Source organism: Pogonomyrmex barbatus, unplaced genomic scaffold (assembly GCF_055798465.1).
Source record: "Pogonomyrmex barbatus isolate J1 unplaced genomic scaffold, ASM5579846v1 scaffold12, whole genome shotgun sequence".
In the NCBI taxonomy this organism is placed as follows: Eukaryota; Metazoa; Arthropoda; class Insecta; order Hymenoptera; family Formicidae; genus Pogonomyrmex; species Pogonomyrmex barbatus.
In genome coordinates this window covers 5,645,025-5,667,587 of record NW_028297108.1, presented here as the reverse complement: position 1 = coordinate 5,667,587, position 22,563 = coordinate 5,645,025, and the positions used below count along the sequence as shown (strand labels likewise).

Here is a 22,563-nt window from a genome sequence, read left to right as displayed (position 1 = left end):
GTATATATTATATTAAATATATAATATTACAATATTATGGGAATCTTTAAATTAAATTATTATTTGTATGTTCTTCTCTCTATTAACACACATAATAGCTGCGTTCGGTTTGTAAATCGACGACATTTGTTCATTTTTTTATTTAAAAAATCATGGGAAATCACCTCGTGGGATCATCATGCTCTTGTCATCCAGGTTTAGTATTATCTGTCTTTGATATTTCTGAATCGGAGATTCCTGAATCCACTCCGAATTCAAAGATCGAGTTCAGAAAGATGATGCTTTATGTTTATGTGCTAAAACTTGAATTTACTAACTTATATTTATAAGCTATCTTATCTATTTTTTTTTATCAAACTTCTTGCACAATTAACATAAGTTACAAATATAAGCACAATTAATATAAAATTGATAAGTTTTCTTTCCATTATAGATACTTAAATCTCTTTATATGTAATGTTAAGGCAATTTATAAAAGTTTATCGGAAAAATTCAATTATTTATTATTTATTTTCTAAATACTAAATAATCTCTTTATAGCCGCCTTCTTTATACTACCGCCTTAACTTTTGATTATTAAATAATCATTTTGTTTCGAAAATCAGCTGTTTTTCTAGTGAAGTGGTAATATAATACCGACCATCCATCGATGTTATGAATTTTTGCAAACAGTTCTCTCAAAGTACACAATGTTATTTAAAAGTACGTTTAAAATGTCTTATTTGAGAAATAAGGGACCATTTTTTCTGCGTGCTGATGAGATTTAGAAACGTTTAAATTTTTATCTTCATCATCGCTATCATCAAAAAATATTTTTCAACCAAAATTAATAAAAAAACATTTCATTATCCATTTTATTTTCCTGATTTTGCTCTTCATATAACAGCTCAAGATCGTTCGGAGTTAATCTCTATGACCTATCTATTTGCTCCAAAGCCATATGAGTGGTGTTCATCATCTGTAGCTTATATCTCAAATTTACAATACCGAACGCAGCAATTGAAATTATTTCGAATTCACTTTGTCAATGTAGAGTTGTTCACCAGTTGATTTCTTTCTTCTCGTTACTTCTTTCTTTCACCTTTTTCATTCAGTGTACCCTTTGTTTTATATCTTGATTTTATTTAATTGGAGTTAGGGGTAATCGCTCATTGTTGTAACGATGGGCAAAAATGTTGTTGATTGTTTGTTGAATGTTTTTGAATGACTTTCAATATTCTTGTATTGTTGTTATTGATAAGTAGGAAGAAAAAAAATTCACCTTTATCATGAAAACCTGATAGCCTTAATTGACTAATTGTGATGTATATTAGTGTGTGGTGGGAGACCCAAAATCGTATTGATTGCTAAATTAAAAAAAAATTTCATTGTAAAACAATACAAATTAAAATAAATAGGGTATAAAGAGGGAAATCTTTTGTTATTTTAAGTATACTTTAAGTCTTAATCTAAAGCTTAGTCTAAATTGCAACCTATAAAACAAATAACAACCTGTAAAACAATATAAAATAATATAAATTAAAAAATATAAATATATAAAAAAGGAAAAATATGTTTAACAATGTTTTTTAATTTTTATTTCTTTTTAATTATGTAATTTTTTAGAATTAAAAGGAATTTTTTTATTAGAATAATTTTTTTGAATAATATTTTTTGTCATCATTTTGAAATTACGTTTGTTTGTTGCTCATATTCCAATCCATATTTATTCAGCATAACGTATCAATTCGTACAGCTCAATTATGGCAAACGACTAATTAAAAACTTTTGATACACGTGAAGTATAATCAGTAACGTGTGTGGATGCGAGGAGCGACGTGAAAAATATTAGGGTTGTTTGTAGCATTTTCAGATACCGTGGAGAATTTCATAATTACGATTCATCGCGTAACTATCGCGCACTAAAGATTATTTACGTTCTTAGGCTCGTCGAGATTTGCCATGATAAATCCGCTTCTTCATCCAACCGGCGCGATATTAAACTTCGGCATTATGTATTCAGAGCCGGAGGACCGCGCGAGACAGCCATCCATTTCACAGCGATTCGTTCCCCGAGACATTAACTCGAAACGCCACACAGGAGAAAGTAAATTATAGATACTACCGGTAAACTATGGCAGTGCCACACAACGAAAGGTTCGCGTTCAGTGTCACGTACGATCGGGGCTGCGTACGCCTGTGTGCGGTGGACATTCTTTAGCGGTGCCATTATATTGATTAAGCTTGACCCAAGAATCGCGGGCGTCCGCGAATCGATTCTCCGCGGGGGAAAATTACGCGGCCGCAATTAAACGTCGTTTCCTTTCGGCGCGGACGGAAGGATTTATGCAAGCGAGCGTCGTCGCGGGGAGAGAAAGTTTTCCAGGAGTCCAGGAGAATGAAGACTAAGGGGAAGACTGGTCGGCGGTCTGCACGCGTCGCAGATGCTCTCACACGCCAGTCTTGCAACGATAATATGCCAAATTACAGATTGGCGACATCGAACTACCGATGGCGGTTTTCTACGAAAGAGTTAGGAGCGACGGAGACAAGGGGAGAGAGAGAGAGAGAGAGAGAGAGAGAGAGAGAGAGAGAGAGAGAGAGAGACGAGGAAAAAAAAAACAGAAAAGGAGCAAACGAAAAAAAAAGAAAAAAAATGAAAGGAGGACACAACCACCGTCGCATTCGCGCGCGTATTGTCCGAAAGCACACTCGTAACGCGCGGCGTCAGTTGCGACGTCGCAACGCGCACGGAGCAACGCGTGCTGCTGGTTTCACCTCGCGCTCTCCTGCCTTCTCTCTACTCGTATATTTATGTAAGTACAGCCCGCCGATATATAATAACACGCGGGTATTGTGCGCGCCACCGTGGTGGTGGCGGCGGCACACGCCACGGCCATATGCCACGCCAAAATTACCGTCATCGCCGGCTAATTGTGAGATAATAAAATAATGAGACCAGCTTAATTCATTAAGGGCGTAGCCTGCGAGCTTTCTCTGCTAATGCAGAGCGCGAGCCGACATAAGAGAAATTTGTAATAAAAGGAATTACTTTTGCCGCCACGAAATTCGAATTGCCGTTTCGTAATGCCGAGTTACCCCCGACACGTTCCTTCTTTCTTTTTCGAATATCATTCCGTGTATAATCGACTCGCAATATCTTTATTTAATTTATCGTTTAGCTATAAAATAAATTAAACTATTGAAGAGAAAAAAAATAGAAGGTTTTTTTTTTAACAAATAACAAGTTTAAAAAAGGATACCGCAGGTCGATTGACAAAAAAAAAAAAAAATACCACAATGTTCTTTCGGTATAGCGACAGCTGTTTCACGCAAAAAAAGGCGATTAAAGGAGTTCACTTTTTGAATGACGAGGAAGTGAAAAACGCGACGTATTCCTGATTACAGACCGAAGCCTCTTTTCTTTTTCAGAGAAACCGAGCTGTTTGAACGATGACATACTTTGCACTGTTATGTAACTTTCTTAATACATGAGTTTTACAGTATTTATTTTTTTTATACAGTATTATACAGTATTTATTTTTAATATTTATTGAAGTTGTTATTTATCGATTATTCTTTATATTATAATTGTGGCATATTAATGAATATCACTCAATAACATAACATAAAACGTATTCTATAAAATCTGTGTTGTTTCTGATGAATAAAATATCTTTGAGTTATTATTTTGTGCGTTAATAACCATTATGCAAATGATGTTAATATTTCTGGAAAAAGAAAGTATTTCTTGTACTTGTGTGGGTGTTAAGTGTTGTCGCGTCCGTTGTAACTCACCGTTGTTGGTGCTCGTAGCGTTGGGTGTCGTTGGTGTGGTCGGACTGGATTGATGCGTGGGCGGCACATCGGGATCGCTCGTCACTTGAAACATGACATTGATATCCGTGTGCGGAGATTCATTTCCCGTGAGTGTACTTCTCCTGTGAATCTGGTGTATCTGTTCCATATGAAGATGCCGCAGTGTTCTTACGTGTTGCAAAAGTGGCAATCGGTGCCGAGCGCTAAATCCGCACATCATGCAATGATACAATTTCCCGGGGGCTTGTACGTTGCTGCTCGCGTCGAGCAAATGCCGGAGTATAAGAGCCGCGGTTTCGTGCCTCGGCAAGGCGGCATGTAGGGCTAGTTTATGTGCGCTATTGGTATAATAGTCACAAGCGTGGCAGCGCAATTGCGCGGCGCTCGTGGGCGACGCCAAATACTTTAACTTCCATTCGTTCCGTGGACCGCCCTCCTTCACGTGATTCATGTGTTGTAAACGCTGTAAATGCTTATCGGTTTTGCAGTGCAGTTGAAAGTTCGCTTTCAAATTGGTTTTATAAGCACAAAGTTTGCAGATAAAATGTGCGTTCAGCACCGTGAGTATCTCACCCTCGCGAGTTCGCGTTCTGTCGACGGCTAGATGGTGACTTAGAGCCTCGAGCGAATCCGTCGCAAAGTTGTTGCAGATGCAACATTGATATACGTGGTTGGGGTCCTGGTCCGCAGGTTCCGGTGGTGGATCCATGCTGTCCGGTGAAAGTCCGACGTCACCGCCAAGATTACCCACGGCAGCACTCGCTATGGTACCTATGAGTTCTGACGGAAACTGTGGCATTTGACCGCCGGTCATCATTGTCATCAAGACCGCTTGATTGTAAGCTAAGTCGGCCAATGCCGCCTCTGTGGGTTGCGGTTTGTCCAAACTGCCCAAGTGGAGCAAATGCTCGAGTTGCTGTTGCTGTTGTTGTTGATGGTGGTGCTGCGCCTGTTGTTGATGGTGGGACAACGCCGACAATGTCTGCATGTGTTTGATATTCTGATGCAGCACCATCGAATTGTGCGTGTGTTTCTCGCTCGTCATATGTATCCTAAGATTACGCGCAACATTTGTCTCATAGTTGCATATGTCGCACCGAAACGAGAGCTTCGGCTTGTTCTGATTTCCACCCTGGGTGGCTCGGTGTGGACTGTGATTTTGCTGATGGTGGGGACTCCGCGTCGGCATTGGCGCATCCTGAGACGACGAAGGGTTGCTCGTACTAGAGCCACCCCCGCCTCCCTGCTGTAGTTCTTGCATGTTATTCAAATGTTTGTCGCTTTGCATGTGTATACTTAGGTTACCCTTCGTCGTAGTGGAATAATTGCACACTTCACACCTGTACGGTTTGTAGCCACAGGTGTACGTTTCGCCGCGTGCTAACCTGGGATGCGGCTGGCCAGCATTGCAATAAAAACAAGACGTCTCACTTTCAGGGTGTTTCTCCTTCATGTGTATCTCCAGAGTCTCTTGATACTTGTAGTGCCAATTGCACTTTGGACATTTTAGGGTTTTGCAGGAATTTCGACTGTGTATCCCGGCGAGTGGTCCACCAGGACCGGCGAGTCGGCTGCTCGTCAGTATCAGCTCGCACTTCGAACACTCCACGCCACTCGGCCTACCTTGCATATGCTCCGGACAGACACCTATCGTTGTGCCGGTGAGGAAGTTCGGTGGAGCCTGAGTGAGGGCGGCGTACGAAGACGGAGAGCCTTTGGTGGATGAAGTCGGCGGTGGTGAACTGTAAGGCATTGCGTCGGGTGCCTTGGCCCAGGACGCAGCGCTCACTTGCGCGCCAGTCCAATGCTGTTGCTGTTGGTGATTGTACGTGAGAGGGTGATTCGAATGTGACGTGGGCGTCGTGGGAGTGCCTGGCGAGGGCCGCTGCTGTTGTTGCGACTGTTGCGATTGCTGTTGCTGCTGCTGCTGTTGCTGCTGCTGTTGTTGGGGACTACTAGGTACGCCAGGTGTGCTCGCCGGTGTGCTCGTTGTGGTTGGCGTTGTCTCGTGTTCGTTGGATTCGCTACGTTGCTGTTGTTGAGCTTGTATTTGCACAGATGACACCTGAGCGCAGGTCGAGGTCGTGACAGGTTCTAGGAAACTGACGAGCGGCTGTTTGCCTCTACCAACGGCCTGTATAATGGCCGATGCCGTTGAGTGAGAGAGTATCTGTCGTTCGTCCTCCATTAGAGTAAGTTGATGCTCACCCTGGGCGTGCGCGACGAAACTTTTCGCGTACCCAAAGCTGAGCTTGCATATGAAACACATTAGGATAGGTTTGACGGGTACCGACGCGGCAGGCGGCGGCGGTGCCGTGGGTGTCGGAGGGGGCTGTTTACTACCTTCCGCGCTCCTGTAACTGATCACCCGATAACTGTGCATTATAGGAAAATCGGGATTGTGCTGTTGGGCCGAACGTTGCTGCTGCTGCTGCTGTTGCTGTTGATAGGCTTGATGCGCGTACAACCGCGATACATAGTACGCGTTTGCGATTTGTGGGTAAACTAAGGAATGAGGAACCGATACACCGCGCCCATCGACAATACAACCGTCGGGTAAAGAGTCGTCTTCGCTGAGTTCACTCTCACCTTCGATGATATAGGCCGATCCATCCGGGTTGTAGACGATTTTACCGTCAAATTTCTCCACGTCGCCGCCTGTTGGACTCGGGCTCGGACTGGGACCCTGTTGTTGCTGTTGCTGTTGACTCTGTGACTGCATCGTCATAGTTGTCGTCGTGGTGGTGGTATCGGCGATAGGTGTGGGTGTTGGTATCGCGTCGCGAGTGCAGGGTTCCGTGCCCGAAGGTGGACTAGCCGTGCGGGGGTGATGGGGCTGATGAAGTGCAGCCCCAGCCGCAGGGGGGGACCCACCCCCTCGGCCCCCCTCCTCCTCCGGGCTCATCTCCTGCTTCTGTTGCGCGTACGTGGAATTTTGGAAGGGTCCGCCGTGTTGCTGCTGTCGCTGTTGATGTTGCTGATGATGTACCGCCACCAGCTGCTGAAAGAGCTGACGGTCGATTGACTGTAGATGCGAGGGAGGAATGTTGTGGTGCTGAAGGTGGTACGGGGGATGAGGCTCACTGGAGGGCATCACCCCAGACGTGAGGCGGGCGCCAGCCTCACATCACCTACAGCGCCTGCGCCTACGTTCTCCGGACTTCCTTTTCTTCTTCTTCCACGCGGACTCGCCCGCTTCCTCGCCGACTGCCTCCCCGTTTTATCTTTCTCTTCGCCACGAAGGGACGGTTTACTAGCTACCCCGACGCAAACCCAGGTCGTACCTGCAACAGCAAATAAAGATCAATTATTCAGACTGATGTTTAACATTAACAATAATTGTATAAAAAATTTCTTATGTCTAAACGTACAATTTCAATGGAGAAATTTCACGCAGTTCAACGTTAAAAATATTCCGAGCTCTGTCCGTCAGATGAAACTAGTTAGCTCGTTCGTGAAAGAATGAATTCGCAGACAGGACGTTTAGAAGTCGCCCAGTCGTCTAATCCGGTTAAACAGAGTCAACATTTCCGAGGACGGCCGAAAGATAGCGAAATACGCAGAACTGCAGCAAGCTGCGTGTGCAGAGGATGGCCCGAAGAAAACGGCGGTTAGGTACACAAAGCCAACGGCGGAGACCGTCGTGGTAACACAACGACTCGTTGTATTCGGATTACCTGAGTGAACCCAGCTGTGTTTGCGATCGATCGGCCAAGCTTATCTATCGATGAAATATCAATGTTTCCGTTTCTGAGCAATGTGAGAGCGAAAGATGAGAAAGAGCGCAACGGCAGTTTGACGGCAAATCGTCGCTATGAATGCTCGCCTGTACGTTCAGATTGAGGACCTTGATCTTTTTTACGCATGTCTTTCTCTCCTTTATCAATGTAAAAAACTGCTCTCGTCACACATAGTATGCTATGAAATAGAGCATTGTTGGCATTCACCTCTTTTTGCCCACCGAATTATTTTTAGTATTTTCTTTTTATTAAGATAAAAATTTTGATATATTTTGCATACATTAAATTTTATTTCACGTTATTTGTTACACTGAATTAAGTATAATCTTACAATAAAAAAATTTTAATTTCTTAAAAATCGCCGATGTTAAAATTTTTGAATATTTTTGCTGATAAACTCACATCGACGGAATTAAAAATCTGGAGATAAAATTTTCTAGTCTTGTAATTCAACGTGTAGGCCGCAATACGCGGTCTTACTTCTTTACGCACCGTTGAGATCCGATTTCAAATCAGGCAAATCGTCAGATTACAAACTGCGAAAGCGGATGAGAACGTACACGTGTTGCAATTCCGGTATTAGGGAGAGACCTTAACGAGAATCGAGTGCGAAAAAGATTGGACGCGCTTTGCGCGTCGCCCAAAACGAGATACGTCGGTCGCTTTGATTTCCGCTCGCAGGGATAACACGCTCGCACGGGAGCATAATCCACGTTTTCCATCGAGACGTGCGCGATGATGCGAATTTCTGCCGCGAGCGAGAGAGGCGAGGGCGAAGGCAAGAGTCTAATAATCTAATCCCAATTATGCGGAATCGCGGTCTCGAATCAACGTCGTGAGGAGGAGGAGGCCGGCCGCAAGCATTCACGGAATCTAACGGATTAAAGATGAGCCGGGTGGGTGTAACGCGGGATTTATGCGCTGGCTCGCGTGCGTGTGCACGGGGGTGTGGAACGGCGTGACGATCCGCAGAGTGAAAGAGAGAGAGAGAGAGAGACAGACAGACAGATAGAGAGAGAGAGAGAGAGAGAGAGAGAGAGAGAGAGAGAGAGAGAGAGAGAGAGAGGGAGGGGGTGAGGGGAAGAGAGGGCAGGGAGAATGCATCTCATCCCGCGGAAGAAGCTTGGAACCGATCCCTCTCCCTTTCCCTCCCTCTCTGCCCCGATCGCCCTCCTCACGCCCGTTGTCCGCGGGCGGTATCGCCAGACATTATGGTACATACGCGTATACGCGGCATTACACGACTCCCTCCTTCACTCCGAGCGCCCCCTCCTTCTCCCGCTCCTCTCTCCCCGTCGACCCGCGCCATCGCCACAGTTATAATTCCGCGGTGCAAACGCCATAATCTAGTCACCGTATCCCCCGGCATCTCTTTCTCGAACGATACCGCTTTTATAATGCGTGAGGTACGCCGGCCGCGATCGTTCCCTCGGATTATCGTCGATCGATACCGCCAATCCTAGGTGAATCCTTCTTGCGTGATGCCCAATCACGTGCCTCGCGTCGAAAGACGTTTCGCGATCCGATAAAACGGGTGCCTCGACGACGGCCCTCATTAAAGCAAAATCTTGCACGTCGAGGAATATAATTGCGTAGCCTACTGGATCGGTGCTAAACGAGGGGAAGTAAAATGCACCTTTAATGCATTCACGTAAATATGTAGCGAGAACACTCCGCTCGGACTTCGCGTAATTCATGACATCAACATCGATACACGGTACTCTTTCTAAGCTAATAATTATAACTCGATGCCGCGATATAACGTGGCAATGATCGTCGAAATGTACTGAAATTACTAAATTACAAATTAACAGTGCAATTTCATCCGATTCCCCTTTTAATATTGTAACTGCTGGTAACAGACGAGTGCTGCGAGCGTAACGTTCGCCCACAACTTTGCCCATATCTTCGATATGGATATTTTCATAATTTTTTTAAACCAATACAAATTTAGCTTTTGCAGACGCGAAGAACGCGTTGCGTTCGCATTACGCAAATTGATAAAAAAAAAAATCCTAATTCCAATTCTTGCCTTCTAGGATGTAATAAAAAATTCAAGATCTTCCGAGTTCTTCTTAGAATGAAAAATGTTGGTGTTTGTTTAATGCGACAATCTGACGATTCAGTTCGATGTCATCTGTATAAACGACATTGATACCGTTATCGCATATTCAGAGTGCGCGAGGTACGAGGTGAAGAATAGGGGTAACAAAGAGCATCGGGACAAACGAAGAACATCTGCCAATCTGACATCACCTGCCTCGGCTCGCCTATTTCTAGTCCAATTTATCACGCATTTCGGTAACGCTAGGAAGAGTGGAAGGACGACTAGCGGCGTCGACGCGTCGACATTAGAGGCGTATGGCGTCGAACGGCTTTGTTTTCGCAGGGCCTGGCCCTAATTAAACGATAGCATCTTAATTGTCTCCCGACTATTCTAACGCGGCGATTCATGGCCGTTCCGTAGGGTAGAGCGCCAAGTTTCGACTGCTTTCTTATATTGCCTCGTCATGATTCCTGTTTGTACGTAAGCCAGAGATCTATGAGATGATTAAAATTATTTATAATGAATTCCTTCAGGATTCACGCTGTATTTTTGAAATTACATTATTTTTATCTTTGCGACTTATTAAAAATAATTACAAATTTAATGAGCAAATAAAAGTTAGCCATCTTCTTTTTTATGATTAAGAAACTATCGTAAGAAAATTATCTTCTGTCGATGTATCGAAAAAAATTTTTTTATTCTGCTCGACACAAACATTGATTCGTTAAATTGTGATAACGTAGTAATGATCTTTCAAGAGTTTATAAATCTTTCGAGATAGAAAGGCGGTATTGAAAACGATAAATATTTAACGAAGTGAAGTAAGACAAGTTAAGAACGAACATCGATGGATCTACGAGCGTAACAGCGAAGCGATACACCACGAAGCCTGACGTAATTATAACTTTGGAGAAAGTCGAGGACGATCACAGGTGGCTGATGAGTGTTCAATAGTGGAAAAGGGAAGCGCATGACATAACGCAGCGGGAAGAAAGAAGGGCGGAGGGCACGAGGGAGGAGAGCGAGGACGATTCGGCAGAGGGAAGAGGCTCCGATGATGGGAGTTAAACGTTCCCCGAAGAAGCGACCGCGAAGAGTCGACGTACCGTGCCCTTTTGTTTGTCGCGACGTTTCGCTCGAAGGTCCCTTTGTATCCCTCGAATGGAAGGTAGGAGGCATCCGCGGTTCCTACATGGCCCACATGGCGAACCCGGCCGCGTTTATTCGACACGAAATACGCAAGATGCGCGCAATTATGGCCTCTCAATTATCTCGTACGCGTCTCGTTATTTATTGAATATCGTGCCTGCTTATTACACAGACGAGTTTGCGTGCCGCGGTAAGAGGGTGTCCCTCTCGAGGGGCGGCGAGGGGATAGGGCAGTGAGAGCGCGGTTCGTTCTTCTTGTTTTTTTTTTCCTCTCTTCGCAAATTTCGACACGGCACGACGTGTCGGGGACGCATTGTTCGGCCTGATATCGAAACCGGAAGTCGTCGAAATTCCACGTCGCGCGAATCAAACCGCAGACTTTCGCGTGCTCCAAAAACGGCGCATTCACGTCAGAATAAACAGACGCATTACTAGAACATACTGCATCTCGAAATGACTTTGAAATTATTATGAAAATCTGATTATCAAGTGGATATATTACATAGAGTTTTCGTTGTATCGTAAGACGCGATACGTTTCCTTTGATAATCCATAACGCGAATGAATGATTCCTCCGTCAATTCCAAGTTTTATTCGCATTCTCTCGAGGCGATCGTTGAAAATTGCATCTCACCTTAATTAGCTGCAGCGGAGAACTTTCTGTACTTTTGTCGCTTCTCAAATCTCGACGCTATAACATGCATTACGATACGAGCGGCTGCTACGTATTTTTAAAAGTATACAGTTATCTTACTTTTTATTTTTTTTAGAAAGAACATGTTTAGAGAAGGAGACCCCCCGTACCGGGTATTAGATCGCGTCAATCGCCAAGTACAACGACGCACCGCGGCTCCGCGGTATAATTAACCGGGACCATATTTCTCTTATTATTGTTATTACGCGGCTGGATGTGGCTTTCTACTTAATGTACGCGGGCCTGATAAGAACTATCCACGGACGACGACTACGTTTCAGCTGACGCATACGAAGTCACGCGGAAACGCAGGCCGGTGTCGCGGGCGCGAGTCGCATGCGTATGCGCTCCGTGGTTTGTATGCAAATGCCGGTGCGAAATAATTATAGTCGCACCCCGTGTCGGTGTGTCGCGGTGTCTTCGATCGCGCCGATCACGCCGCCCCCCTCCCCCTCCCCGCCCCCTCCGCGCCGTCGTCGTCGCGCGGCGAGACGAGAAGAAAGGGATCATCATCGATTTATGATCATCGCGCTCTGAAAAGTATCGTAAGCGTTCGTTACACTTACGTGCATTTACGTAAACCGCATGCCGGAATCTCGCCGCGATAGTGCGAACGCGGAGAAACGCGAGTAACGATTTTATTTACCAATCGCTCCTCTCCAATGGATGTCGCAAGTGTCGGAGGTATCGATCGATGCCGATAATGCGCAGCTCTGAGGTTTTATAATGCGATTGCATGTAAACTCGTTACAATGCAAAAGCGCGAGTCTCGCCGTGAGCTCGTCCAGTATAACACGCGATCGATAATTATCTTTCGTTCCTAACGGAGATACGGGCTAATACATTATGGAATTATAGAAATAGCTGTAGAGATGGGTAGAGCGTTAATACCGAGAATTCGCATTCTTCGTAATATTCAACGAAACGTTTCCTCATTTCGCTCGGGGGAGCAAATTTTCCCCAATTAAAATTTTACCGGCGAACGATAATTGTACGCGAACAACAGTTCGATGCGAAGAAAGTTAAAGACGATTCGCGTTTTTTTTCACAGTCGAGTGACTCGCAATTCCGCGCAACACACAAGAGTTCTCCTCTCCTCTTATCGATATTTCGTACTTCGTGCCTCGCGCTCGCCGTTACACCCTGTCGAGAGCCGAGGCGTCTTCGCGATATCTGATAAGCGCCGATTAATCGATATTATTTTGATTGCCCGAAGGAATCCGCTCCGCCATACAATATTCGCTCGCGAATGGGAAGGGCGAGGGAAGAGGGAGAGGACGAGAGGATGAGAGTGAAGAGGAAAGGTGGAGAGGACCGGGAGGCACAGCAGAAGAACTGATGGATGGGAGAGTGCGGTGCGCGGGCCCTCTCGCTCGAAGACAACGGCAATAAGTGAAGGGCAGAGCACACGAAGGCAAGCGAGCGAGTAATTTACGTGCAACATGGATCCGAGCGGCGTTTAATCCGGTGGAGCCGGCGATTATGAAGTTAGGGTTGGGTTAGGTGCTGAGCGCGCGAGGAGGGCCTCTTTGTGATATCAATTAAGTATGATTTTCCTCCCCCCCCCTCCCTCCCCCACTAACGCGAGAGCGCGCCGAGCCTTGTCTTCCCCGCGCGCGGGGCCCTCGCCACTTTCGTCGCTCGCTCCTCTCTCCCTTCCCTCGCCCTCCCACCCGGCCGACCTGCCCCTCCCCCCTCCCCCGCGGGGGTAACCCAGGGTTTAACCCATTCCCTTATAATTTCCTCCCAATGCACCGTGAGAAACTCGCCCGTAACACGCACGCGCACGCACGTACATCGGGGGCCCGCTTCCCCAAACCCCCTTTTTCATGCTCTCGCTCGCTCGCCCCGCTCGTTGGCGGTCACCGATTATTAGATTTCATCGAATTTTCGTCGTCCGCGCGCAGGCATCCGGTCCAGACACGAATCCGCCAATTAACCCCGTTAGCGTGTGGGAGATCCGCAATTAAGCCAGCCGTGAGAGAAGTCCGATCCACGGCGCGGATCGCGGCGGCTCGCTTTTTCGGCGCAACGAGGATCCGGGATGCCGTGCCGTCATAATTTCGCTGTTAATCTTCCTCAGGCCCCATATTACTCTATAGATCACATTCCGTCGAACTTTCCTTTTTTTTTTTTTACATATCTGACGTTCCCGATGTGGCAAAAGAACATTGATTATTAGCGAGCGAAGCAGATAGAGTCATTTTCAGAGGTGTACGTCATCTGTTTTACATTAATTTGTTCTTTTTATATCTTGATAAAAAATAAGAATTATCTATTATAACTACATAGTCGTACATGATCGGAATGACTAATATAATTCGACAAATTGTACGAGCTTATTAAATCAATTTTTCATCAATTAAATCAATTTTATCATTGTTACGCATCAGTCTCAACTAATTATGTCGGTCGATTAATTCTTTCAGATTTGTTATCCATCATAGTTTCCTCTTAATTATAAAATGTGTAGGTTTTTTTTCTGCTAACGAGCAATTGTTAGAATGCAAAAAAATATCTTCGTGCAAAAATATCATCATCTTGAGAATTCTCGAAGAAAAACTGAAGAGGCGAGAGATTCTCGTCTCGTATGTAGGAAGTAGATTGCGGGGATGCAGCGCGAGATGATGCGAAATCTGCAACCAGCTCGTTTGTTAACGTCGAGACGAGTTCCATAACGATCTCATTTAACTTCCCGGCGACACTTGACCCGTGTACGTCAGAGAACGTCCACGCAGTGTTGTTGCGTGCGCTTCGGTAGCTTAAATAAGAGTCGAGGATAGGCTATTAAGGGAACCTCCCTTCCCCTCTCCCTTCAGCGCTGAACAGAGATGCAGGACGTGATACTAACCAGTAGCATACAACGATTTACCTTAAGACGCAAACATTTTGCCGCGAACGGCGGACTCAACTCGATCCACCCCGTGCACTCCGATGCAGCGCGATATTTTTTTTTTAGCGCCGAAAGATCGAGATTCATTTCCGGATTCTTCGCGAACATCGCGCGGTGCGCGTTTTCCGACTTTGACTTTGTTTCCGGATCAATTTTGGCTTTGCGATTGGATTCTCGATGGCTCCGTTTCGGACACACTCACGTCTCAAGATCGAAAAGAAGAACGCGGCCTCGAGGCATTGTAGGAAGTGCTTTTACCCTGACGTCGTGCCCGAGCCGTCGACGGTCGACGTGGGGTGGCTAATGACAAAATCAATGCGACATAATTAGACATGGCGGCTACCTACCTACCCAGCTACCTAGCGATCTATCGCGACATGCGGGCGCGTCCGTGTGCGGGCTCACATATACGCTCTCACAAGCCACCGTTGTGCTGGGGAGGAATTATTGTAAAAACATCCCTTAATATGATCGATACGGCTTCGTCGTTAGTTCGTGCCTGTCCGTCTCACCCCGATGGCAATAGTACCTCGACTCTTTTATACTTCCGTTGGTTTCGTAGATTCTAATAAATTTTCGTTAAATTCTGTAAGATTAAAAATGATGCACTTGTGTTAATTCACGAGAAACTTCAATTATCTCGAAGAATACAACGCTATGAATCTCTCTTGTATAGAGATGATTGTAGAGAAGATCGTGCAGACCGTGTTTTTCGACATTCTCTGCATTTATTTTCGCTGCTTGGTTATTACATAGTAAATATAGACATGAAATATAGACATATAGTAAAATATAGACATGAGTGCAACATTCATAGAAATGTTCTATAGATATTGCGTCCCCCCCCTCCAACAAATGATCAATAAAGGACTACGACCGATGAATTTGCGCGCCGGGTCATGGTGTAGCTATCGTTATTACTTCTTTATATCCAGATATTCCCGGAAATGTTCAATGTTAATAGGTCGATACGATTCGCCGGACGTCTCGTTGCAATGCACCACGGAGAAGATAAGAGATGGGTTGAGATCGTTGGGTTGAAATGATAAAATGGTCACGCCGTCTCGCTCTCGCCCATTTGTGCAACTTCGCCGGGAAAGGTATCGTTTGGTATAGTTTCGTTTAAGAACGTCCGCGCTTGTCGGTCGGTGGAATTTTTTATCGGCTGGCCACCCCGCGTGGCGCAGCACCCGGCAGGCGAGCGGGTGGCCTGCCTGTGATTGACTTTCGACTTTTGGTTCTAGGTGCTATACTAATGATGTCCGTTAGCAGATGCCTCACGTCGAAGGAACCGAGTGCTCCGCGTTGATTTATGGTCGCCCAAAATTCCGTCACGTTGGAAATTCACGCCACATACTATAACGAAGAATGCGACGTTCACGATCAAAGTTAAATTCACTTATCGAGAGGAAAATTCGGATAATAACCGCAAAATCGGTTTTATTTGAATGGAGAATAATTTCTAATAATTTCTTTGGGCCATACAAAAATGCATTAAAGTTTTAAAAATTCTATGCCCTCGTGTATTTACGTTTTTTTTCTGAGTTTTTTATGTGGTTCTATCGCGTTTTATTAAATTGATATTTTAATTGCTAATAATTTATTTATTACACTGATATATATATAATGTTATAATTTCGCTTATTCTTAAACAATTAAAAATCATAAACAAATATAATATATCGCGCGTATAGGTACATAAATTTCGTTAATATAAAATTAAAGTAAATCGATCTCTAACGCGTGCCTTTCCTGGCGACGCTTGTAACAAGGCTAAATTGTGCCTTGACAATTATGTGGAAAAAAATAAATGAAACTTCAAAAATGTAAAATGCGAGACCGCCGGTTTCTGTGCTGTACGCTCTAAGGTTAACATTATCGCGCGTTATGACGCAGCGAAATTACTCGGAGCTCCCACTTGACGCGAACAAAGCCACAACGAAGTCCGTCGGTTGCACAATGCGACTTCTTGCCTGGTGTAAAACTTTGTATAAAACCGAGCGACGCGCGGCACGATGCGACGCGACGCGACGCGACGCGATGATGGCATGGCATGGCATGGCATGGCGTGGCGTGACACGTGGCGTCGTCGTCCGCGCTTCGATTCGAAGGAGATAGATAGAGAAGGCGCTTTTATGCACACATAAGCTCGAGCGTAGCGTACGCGGGGCTAATTATACCCCGGGACAAAGGGTTTCGCCCGCCGCTGACGCACAAGTAAGCTTGGAAACATTGATGAGAGAAAGAGCTGTCTATACACAGCCGCGGCGACGGCGACGGCGACCGCGTCGGTGACGGCGACGGCGACGACGACGATATCGCGCGCGGCAAGCCGGAACCGCGGTGACAATCGAGAGGTGTTTACAAGTTATTGTCGTTCATTTCTCGCGCCGGCGCTAAGCAAGGAATATGATGCGTAATGTAACGTGGCGTGGTAATAATCGTCGCGGAAAGAAGTGCTATACAGTGTTCCGTAAGAGGTCAATCATTCCGGGATGAATGGGGAATTTCAAAATCAAGAAAGGAAGTTGTATGCGAGTTTGAAAATGCATTGTTTTCAAATTATTGCCATTTTTACATTGAAATTTGAAATTGGTTTGCTTCTGAGTTTTTTTATCTTTCAAAATAAAAAGAAGAGATGATCTTTATGAATTTTATAATGTAATTAAAAATTACGGGTTTACTTTAACACTATCCAAGATGCACAACTGTGTGGAGTCCTGATTTCTGCCAAGAGATGTGAGCTGCATTTCCACGTGATAGATCCTTTTCTGTCTATGTTCATACCAACTTTTTTTGTTTTTGGGTCCCCAATCACTTCCTGAGCGATTGACCTTTCGAAACATCCTGTATATACCGGACCCGGTTAATCGAACCCGGTTAATTCGAGCGCTCTGGGATGCGTGTCACCGATGAGGATCGGTCGGTCGCGCGCCAGCGGAAGGCTGGAAACGCCGCGAAGGCTCGTCGCGGCGTACTCGTGCGTGTCGACAAATTGATTTAAACGGTCCGCACACCCACCTACCGGCCACTCGACAGCATGACCACCGCCATGTTCCAACGCACTGTCACGGCAAAGCGAAGTGAACCCACCTATCGCGAGTATGGCCGCGATCAAGTCGGGAAAACTACTCCGCGTCGCTTTCACGCCCGAGACAGGAGGATAATGCCGACCGGGAGAGTTGTAGATCAAAATCGCACAATACCCGGGATTATCGAGGGCGTTAAGAATTTTTTTTCTCGTCCACGCGAAACGGGAGAAACAAATAACACACACTTTTATCTACCGCGCTCTATGGTTATGCAAATGAGAGAAATACCCGTTGTACGTGTTGAGAAAAAGATAAATCGCGTTAGTTTCGTTGTACACTTTCGTGCGGTAAATCCGCGCGATAGATCCAACGCCGGGTTACATACACCCGACCGTTGGATCGTTAGATCCTCAGCGGTGATCTCATTAGGAGGCCGCGCGAGCAAACAATCCACGGCATAACACAGCGACTCGCGCGTTCTCGCCTCGTTTTATTAGTGCCTTCCCCCTTTCGCCTGTCGTCACCACGCTCGAGGTACATCTCACCCCCTCGATCGCGCGTACCCCTTTATGGCGAGTGCACGCGCAACGGTGGCGGTAATCCGGGTGTTCGTGCGATTATTTTATGGATACCGGTCCGCTCGCTTCCGTCCCAACTCGTAAAAGGGAAGGAACGAGCTCGCGCCCGAGGTGGATCAAAGCCATTGCGCCAGCGAGAACAAACGAAGCCTTGTTACTAGCGAGCCACCAGCTATTCAGCAGTTGATACATCGCGAATGTGATATCGTCGCGACGAGTAAGAAAAATATTTCATCGCCGTGAATAAAAAAGAAAAAAAGGAAGAATGACCGCGCGCGCGCATGCACGCCCCACACACATATATTCACACACATAGCTCTCAGCCCCGTGATGCTTGTTATTACATCCTGTTTTTCAAGATATGCAGCATAGGAAGGTCACTTATGAAATTAATCCTTCCCCGTCTGGAGAATATTCCGCGGAAAAGAAATTGCTTTGCATGTCACAAACGACATGTTCTACAAATCGATCTAATTGCTTGCTACATTAGATAGACTTGAATAAATAAATGTATCTATATAATTCGCTATAATGATATATTCATTTTCATATGAAATTTCTTTAATTGTTTCAGTAATGGTGGAGTATCTAGAGAGAAATATCTAGTCGATAGTTGAAAAAAATTAATCGATTTATGCTCAATTTAAGGATTAGAGAATACAGAATATTAAAGAACTTCGAGACAAATAAAATAAAAGTATAAAAGTCTGTATATGAAAGCGATTTGATGTAAATTTCTAAATTTCAAAGAGACGGGATGTCAAAACATGCCACATGTTACACAGCAGATTTGGCACGCGCCTTTGACATCGTTATTTGTTGCCGTGACTAATGTCTACACAAGATTCTGTCAACACAGAAGATAGTGCGGCATAATAATTTGGTAGTTAGAAAGATTTTGAATTTCTATAGGTCAGGATAGTTCCATCAGTATCCTGCTGATTCCTAGGTTTCGACTTTCTCAAGAGGAAATTTCCGCAAAAATCAAATTTATTTTCGTTTAGTCATGCTTTGACGTGCTGACACAAAAAGACCTTTATAGTTTCACACCTCAGCATGGTACCTGCTTCCTTTGAATAAGAAAGCGGAAGAAAACCTTAAGGGAGAAAAAAAAATTTTAAAAGAGAGAAGAAAAAAGAATCGCTTGTGTTGTCGCTTAAAAAATTTCTGCAGTGTCCTTTCTACGGAAATTATAACAGACAATTAAGAAAGAGTAAACGCTAAAGATAGAGCTTGTGCGACTTGGTTTCCTATCGAGGCTTAATCGTCCTACTTAATCGCAATTAATCGAGCGGCCATATGTCAGGACTAATCGACCTGAGTTGCACGTCGAGCTAAGCGATCAGCTAGATTTCACCTTTCGATGATTACCTTCCCAATTATGTCCTCCATCTCTGTATACATTACAAGCCACAAAATTTTTTTATTATTCTCGGTAATTTCTATATTGTATCATTAAATCCAGCCGCCATTTTCATCCCCAGCTAAAAATCGAAAAATAAACAAGACACGAGAACATTTTGCAACAGAAGTTCAATCGTATCTTCTAGAAAATATTTGCGTCTGACAAATGTTTCAATTTTAAGTTTATTGCTTTTGCAGAAATTGAATGTAATTTCGTTAATTTCTCTACATAGAATGTAGTAACTAAGAATATTTCCAGCTGAAACATCTTAAGAATGTATTTTTAACTTTTACGTTTAAATAACTTGAAAAGTGTAATTTTCAACACAAATTATCGATCAAAAATGCTATAATTGTTATGATGTGTTAATTTTTAGCCACGTTAAAAATTCTTTTCAAGTTAGTACGCTTAAAATCGATGTAGCGAAAGCCGTCTTTCCATAATATTGTTAAAATGCGATGCAAAACGTTGAAAAAACGCCACGCCGGGTTTTTCTTCGAAAAACTGACCGCCGCTAGGCGCGGAATTATCAAATTCCTGTGCGCGAACGAGATCATTAGAGAGGCTGTCGAGATGGACGGACAAGAAAGCCGTACGTGTCGAGTCGCCGCGTTCGTTTCCATCGATCGGAACGTGTTCGTTATTCGAATACGGGAAGCGTCGTCGAGGAGTCTCACGGCGCGTCGCGGCGAGCGCGAGTGGCGAAAGAAGAGTGAAGGAGGATGGACGGGAAGAAGATCGTCATTAACGAGCCGTCAATCTGGGGCCGCAGAAGTGTCGATGACACCTGTTAGAAGACGATCGGCAGATGTCTGCGCGATGTGACCGCGTCGCTCAAGCGAGGAAATCATTATTATGTTCCCTCGTGCGGATTCGGAGTGAAAATATTGTGTGCAATCTTGCTTTCCATGCCGAAGGATGCCGGAAATGGCGGAAAGTGCACGAGCAAAGTAAATCCATCGCATCGATAAAATGTGATTTTTTTTTTTTTTTTTTTTTTTTTTTTTAATGGAATGTGTTTGTAAAATTGTCAGTTTTAATAATGTAAAAGAGGAGAATATTTTTTCGATCTCATTCGCCAAGTCTCGATAGCACGTCCGGAGATCAACGTGGCCTGCGTGCAGCATCGAACGACTCGGAGAAGATGTCTTTTGTACTTATCTGCGACGGTCCAATATGGCGAGTACGCCGTCATCGCGCGCCCATTAAGTGTCGCGTGTGCGCCTCTTTATTGTTTTATTTCTGCTCGCGAATGAGATATGCGGGCGCATTGTCTGCTGGAATTATTACTAATTGCCGGTCGTCCTTCGATCGCTCGGCTGCGAGCGTTTCTTGCTTGAGGGACAGGCGCATTATTTCGAAAAACAATCGTCGGAATCACGTCCTACTGGGTGGAAAACAAAAAATAAATTCGCGTGAAGAAACAAAGTTGATAGTGAGGGAGGCGGGGGAGAAAGGAAGAGAAAGACAGACGCCAGTCATAATTTATTAATCTAACCTGAAGCCGTATGAATTACGGTGGTTAAACTGTTGCGAGAAACTATGGTGGAGTATTATGGTATAATATTGAACGTCTACTATGTGCTTGAAACGAAGTGAAGGGCTGAAACACGCTATTCCACGCGGGGAACATTATGCGCTTGGGTTACATATAACTGAAAGTTTTATTAGTTATAGTTGTGATCAGAAATTCTCCAATTCTTTTTTTTCTTTTTTTTTTTGAAATATAGACAAAGTGAATAAGTTTAAGGGTTGCAAGAAACGATATTAGTAGATATTTAAGGTGATTTCCACTTATTCACCTATATAATCCTTTTGTGACATAATCTGTTATTTTATCAAAATGTGTTTGTATATTTCAAAAGACAAGGAGAATTAATTCAATCATTTAAATCAATCGTTTTCCATTTTGATGCTATATTTCAGACAACATAGAACGTATAACAAGCTCATAGAATACGTCAGCCATGTAAACGTCGGTAATATATTATGGTAGACCTCTGAAAATTAATTTGCATTTTTCATTTGATGGCATAAATAAATTCTCATAAAGTGATCTTTTATCAATTTATAATAATGGAAATAAATATTCATAATTTGTGTCATTCTTGGTGGACAATTCTGACAACATTAAAACTAACATTATCTTCGAGATGCGGAAGATTTGATTTAACGCGATAAAATCGCGTTAAAAAAAATATATTCGTTATATTCGTAAGGAATTTTCACGATTATTTTCACGGTAATCACTGTTTTGTTGTCGAACATGTAAAATAAGCGTTCGAATGTCCATCGCGCCGTACTCTGGCCTAGCACTTTCGGGGACGTCGTTGTACGAGGATACGCCACGACTGTTATGAGCAACGGTACGTCGCCGGGGCCCGAATTAGGGAACTGTTCCCCATGAGGATTATCCACCGACATGCAATCATCGGAGCTCGGAATACGTGGGCACGGCGCGCCCTTTATCTACGTCGCATCGATACCTAATCACTATACTTGGCGTGAATATGTCACAGCTACTTGCCTGACATACGAAAAGTGCCTTCTGTTCTTCGGCAACGACGTCTTCCTTCACATTTGCAATTTATCGTGCACGAACGAAAATCGAAAAGCGAAGTTCGGAATTGCTCGATTCTCGACACGTCACATTCTCGAAGTACCAAATCTTTTATTTTACATGAGAAGAGCGTAGAAAGATTTATAAAGCGAGATGCTCGCTCCATTTGAAATTTCTCGGAATAATTGCGTTCGGTAGCTGAAGCACCGCAATGCTCGTTTACGGGGACGTAAAAAGAGCGATCTCGCCGCTGAGGCCTGGCCGAGGAAGAACGCGCGATCGCGCCGCGAAATTAGAGAGGATTAAAAGTTATCGAGCGCATCGGTGTCGGTTTTTGGCCGGCGGTTCATCGGGATTGGCCTTCGCGGCGGAACGCGAAGAGAATATTATCTCACGAGGGATGATAAGGTGACGAGGAAAAGACGCGATCGCGTCTCTCGGCGGCTATCTGAATCGCTGCTGGACACCCGTTAGCCGTGCTCTAGCAGAACGACGTACTCACGCGGCTCGCAGATACGAGCCGGATAAGGCGGATATTCAATTATTCATATACCATTAGCCGACGCACATATACCGGGTGTGTGCGACATGAAGGGATTCGCGCGCAACTCGTTTCGTAAGTACTGGTGTAATTTCCTCGGCCAACAACGTGTCATTATTGGGGAGT

General features: G+C 44.6%; 2 protein-coding genes across 3 annotated transcripts in view; one reads left to right on the top strand and one right to left on the bottom strand.

The window, feature by feature from the left end:
- Positions 1 to 16,824, top strand: part of LOC148937667 (uncharacterized) — a 99,018-nt gene extending 82,194 nt beyond the window's left edge. The window contains exon 3 of the mRNA XM_089071630.1: positions 12,645 to 16,824. Within this exon, the coding sequence (XP_088927756.1) occupies positions 12,645 to 12,820 (176 nt within the window). The 3' untranslated portion in view covers positions 12,821 to 16,824. The remainder of the gene's footprint in view (positions 1 to 12,644) is intronic.
- The window catches only part of zfh2 (Zn finger homeodomain 2), a 143,356-nt gene that overhangs the window by 90,413 nt on the left and 30,380 nt on the right, over positions 1 to 22,563 (bottom strand). For both annotated transcript variants that reach the window (XM_089071629.1, XM_089071628.1), the window contains exon 2: positions 3,778 to 7,082. In XM_089071629.1, the coding sequence (XP_088927755.1) occupies positions 3,778 to 6,892 (3,115 nt within the window). In that variant the 5' untranslated portion in view covers positions 6,893 to 7,082. The remainder of the gene's footprint in view (positions 1 to 3,777; positions 7,083 to 22,563) is intronic.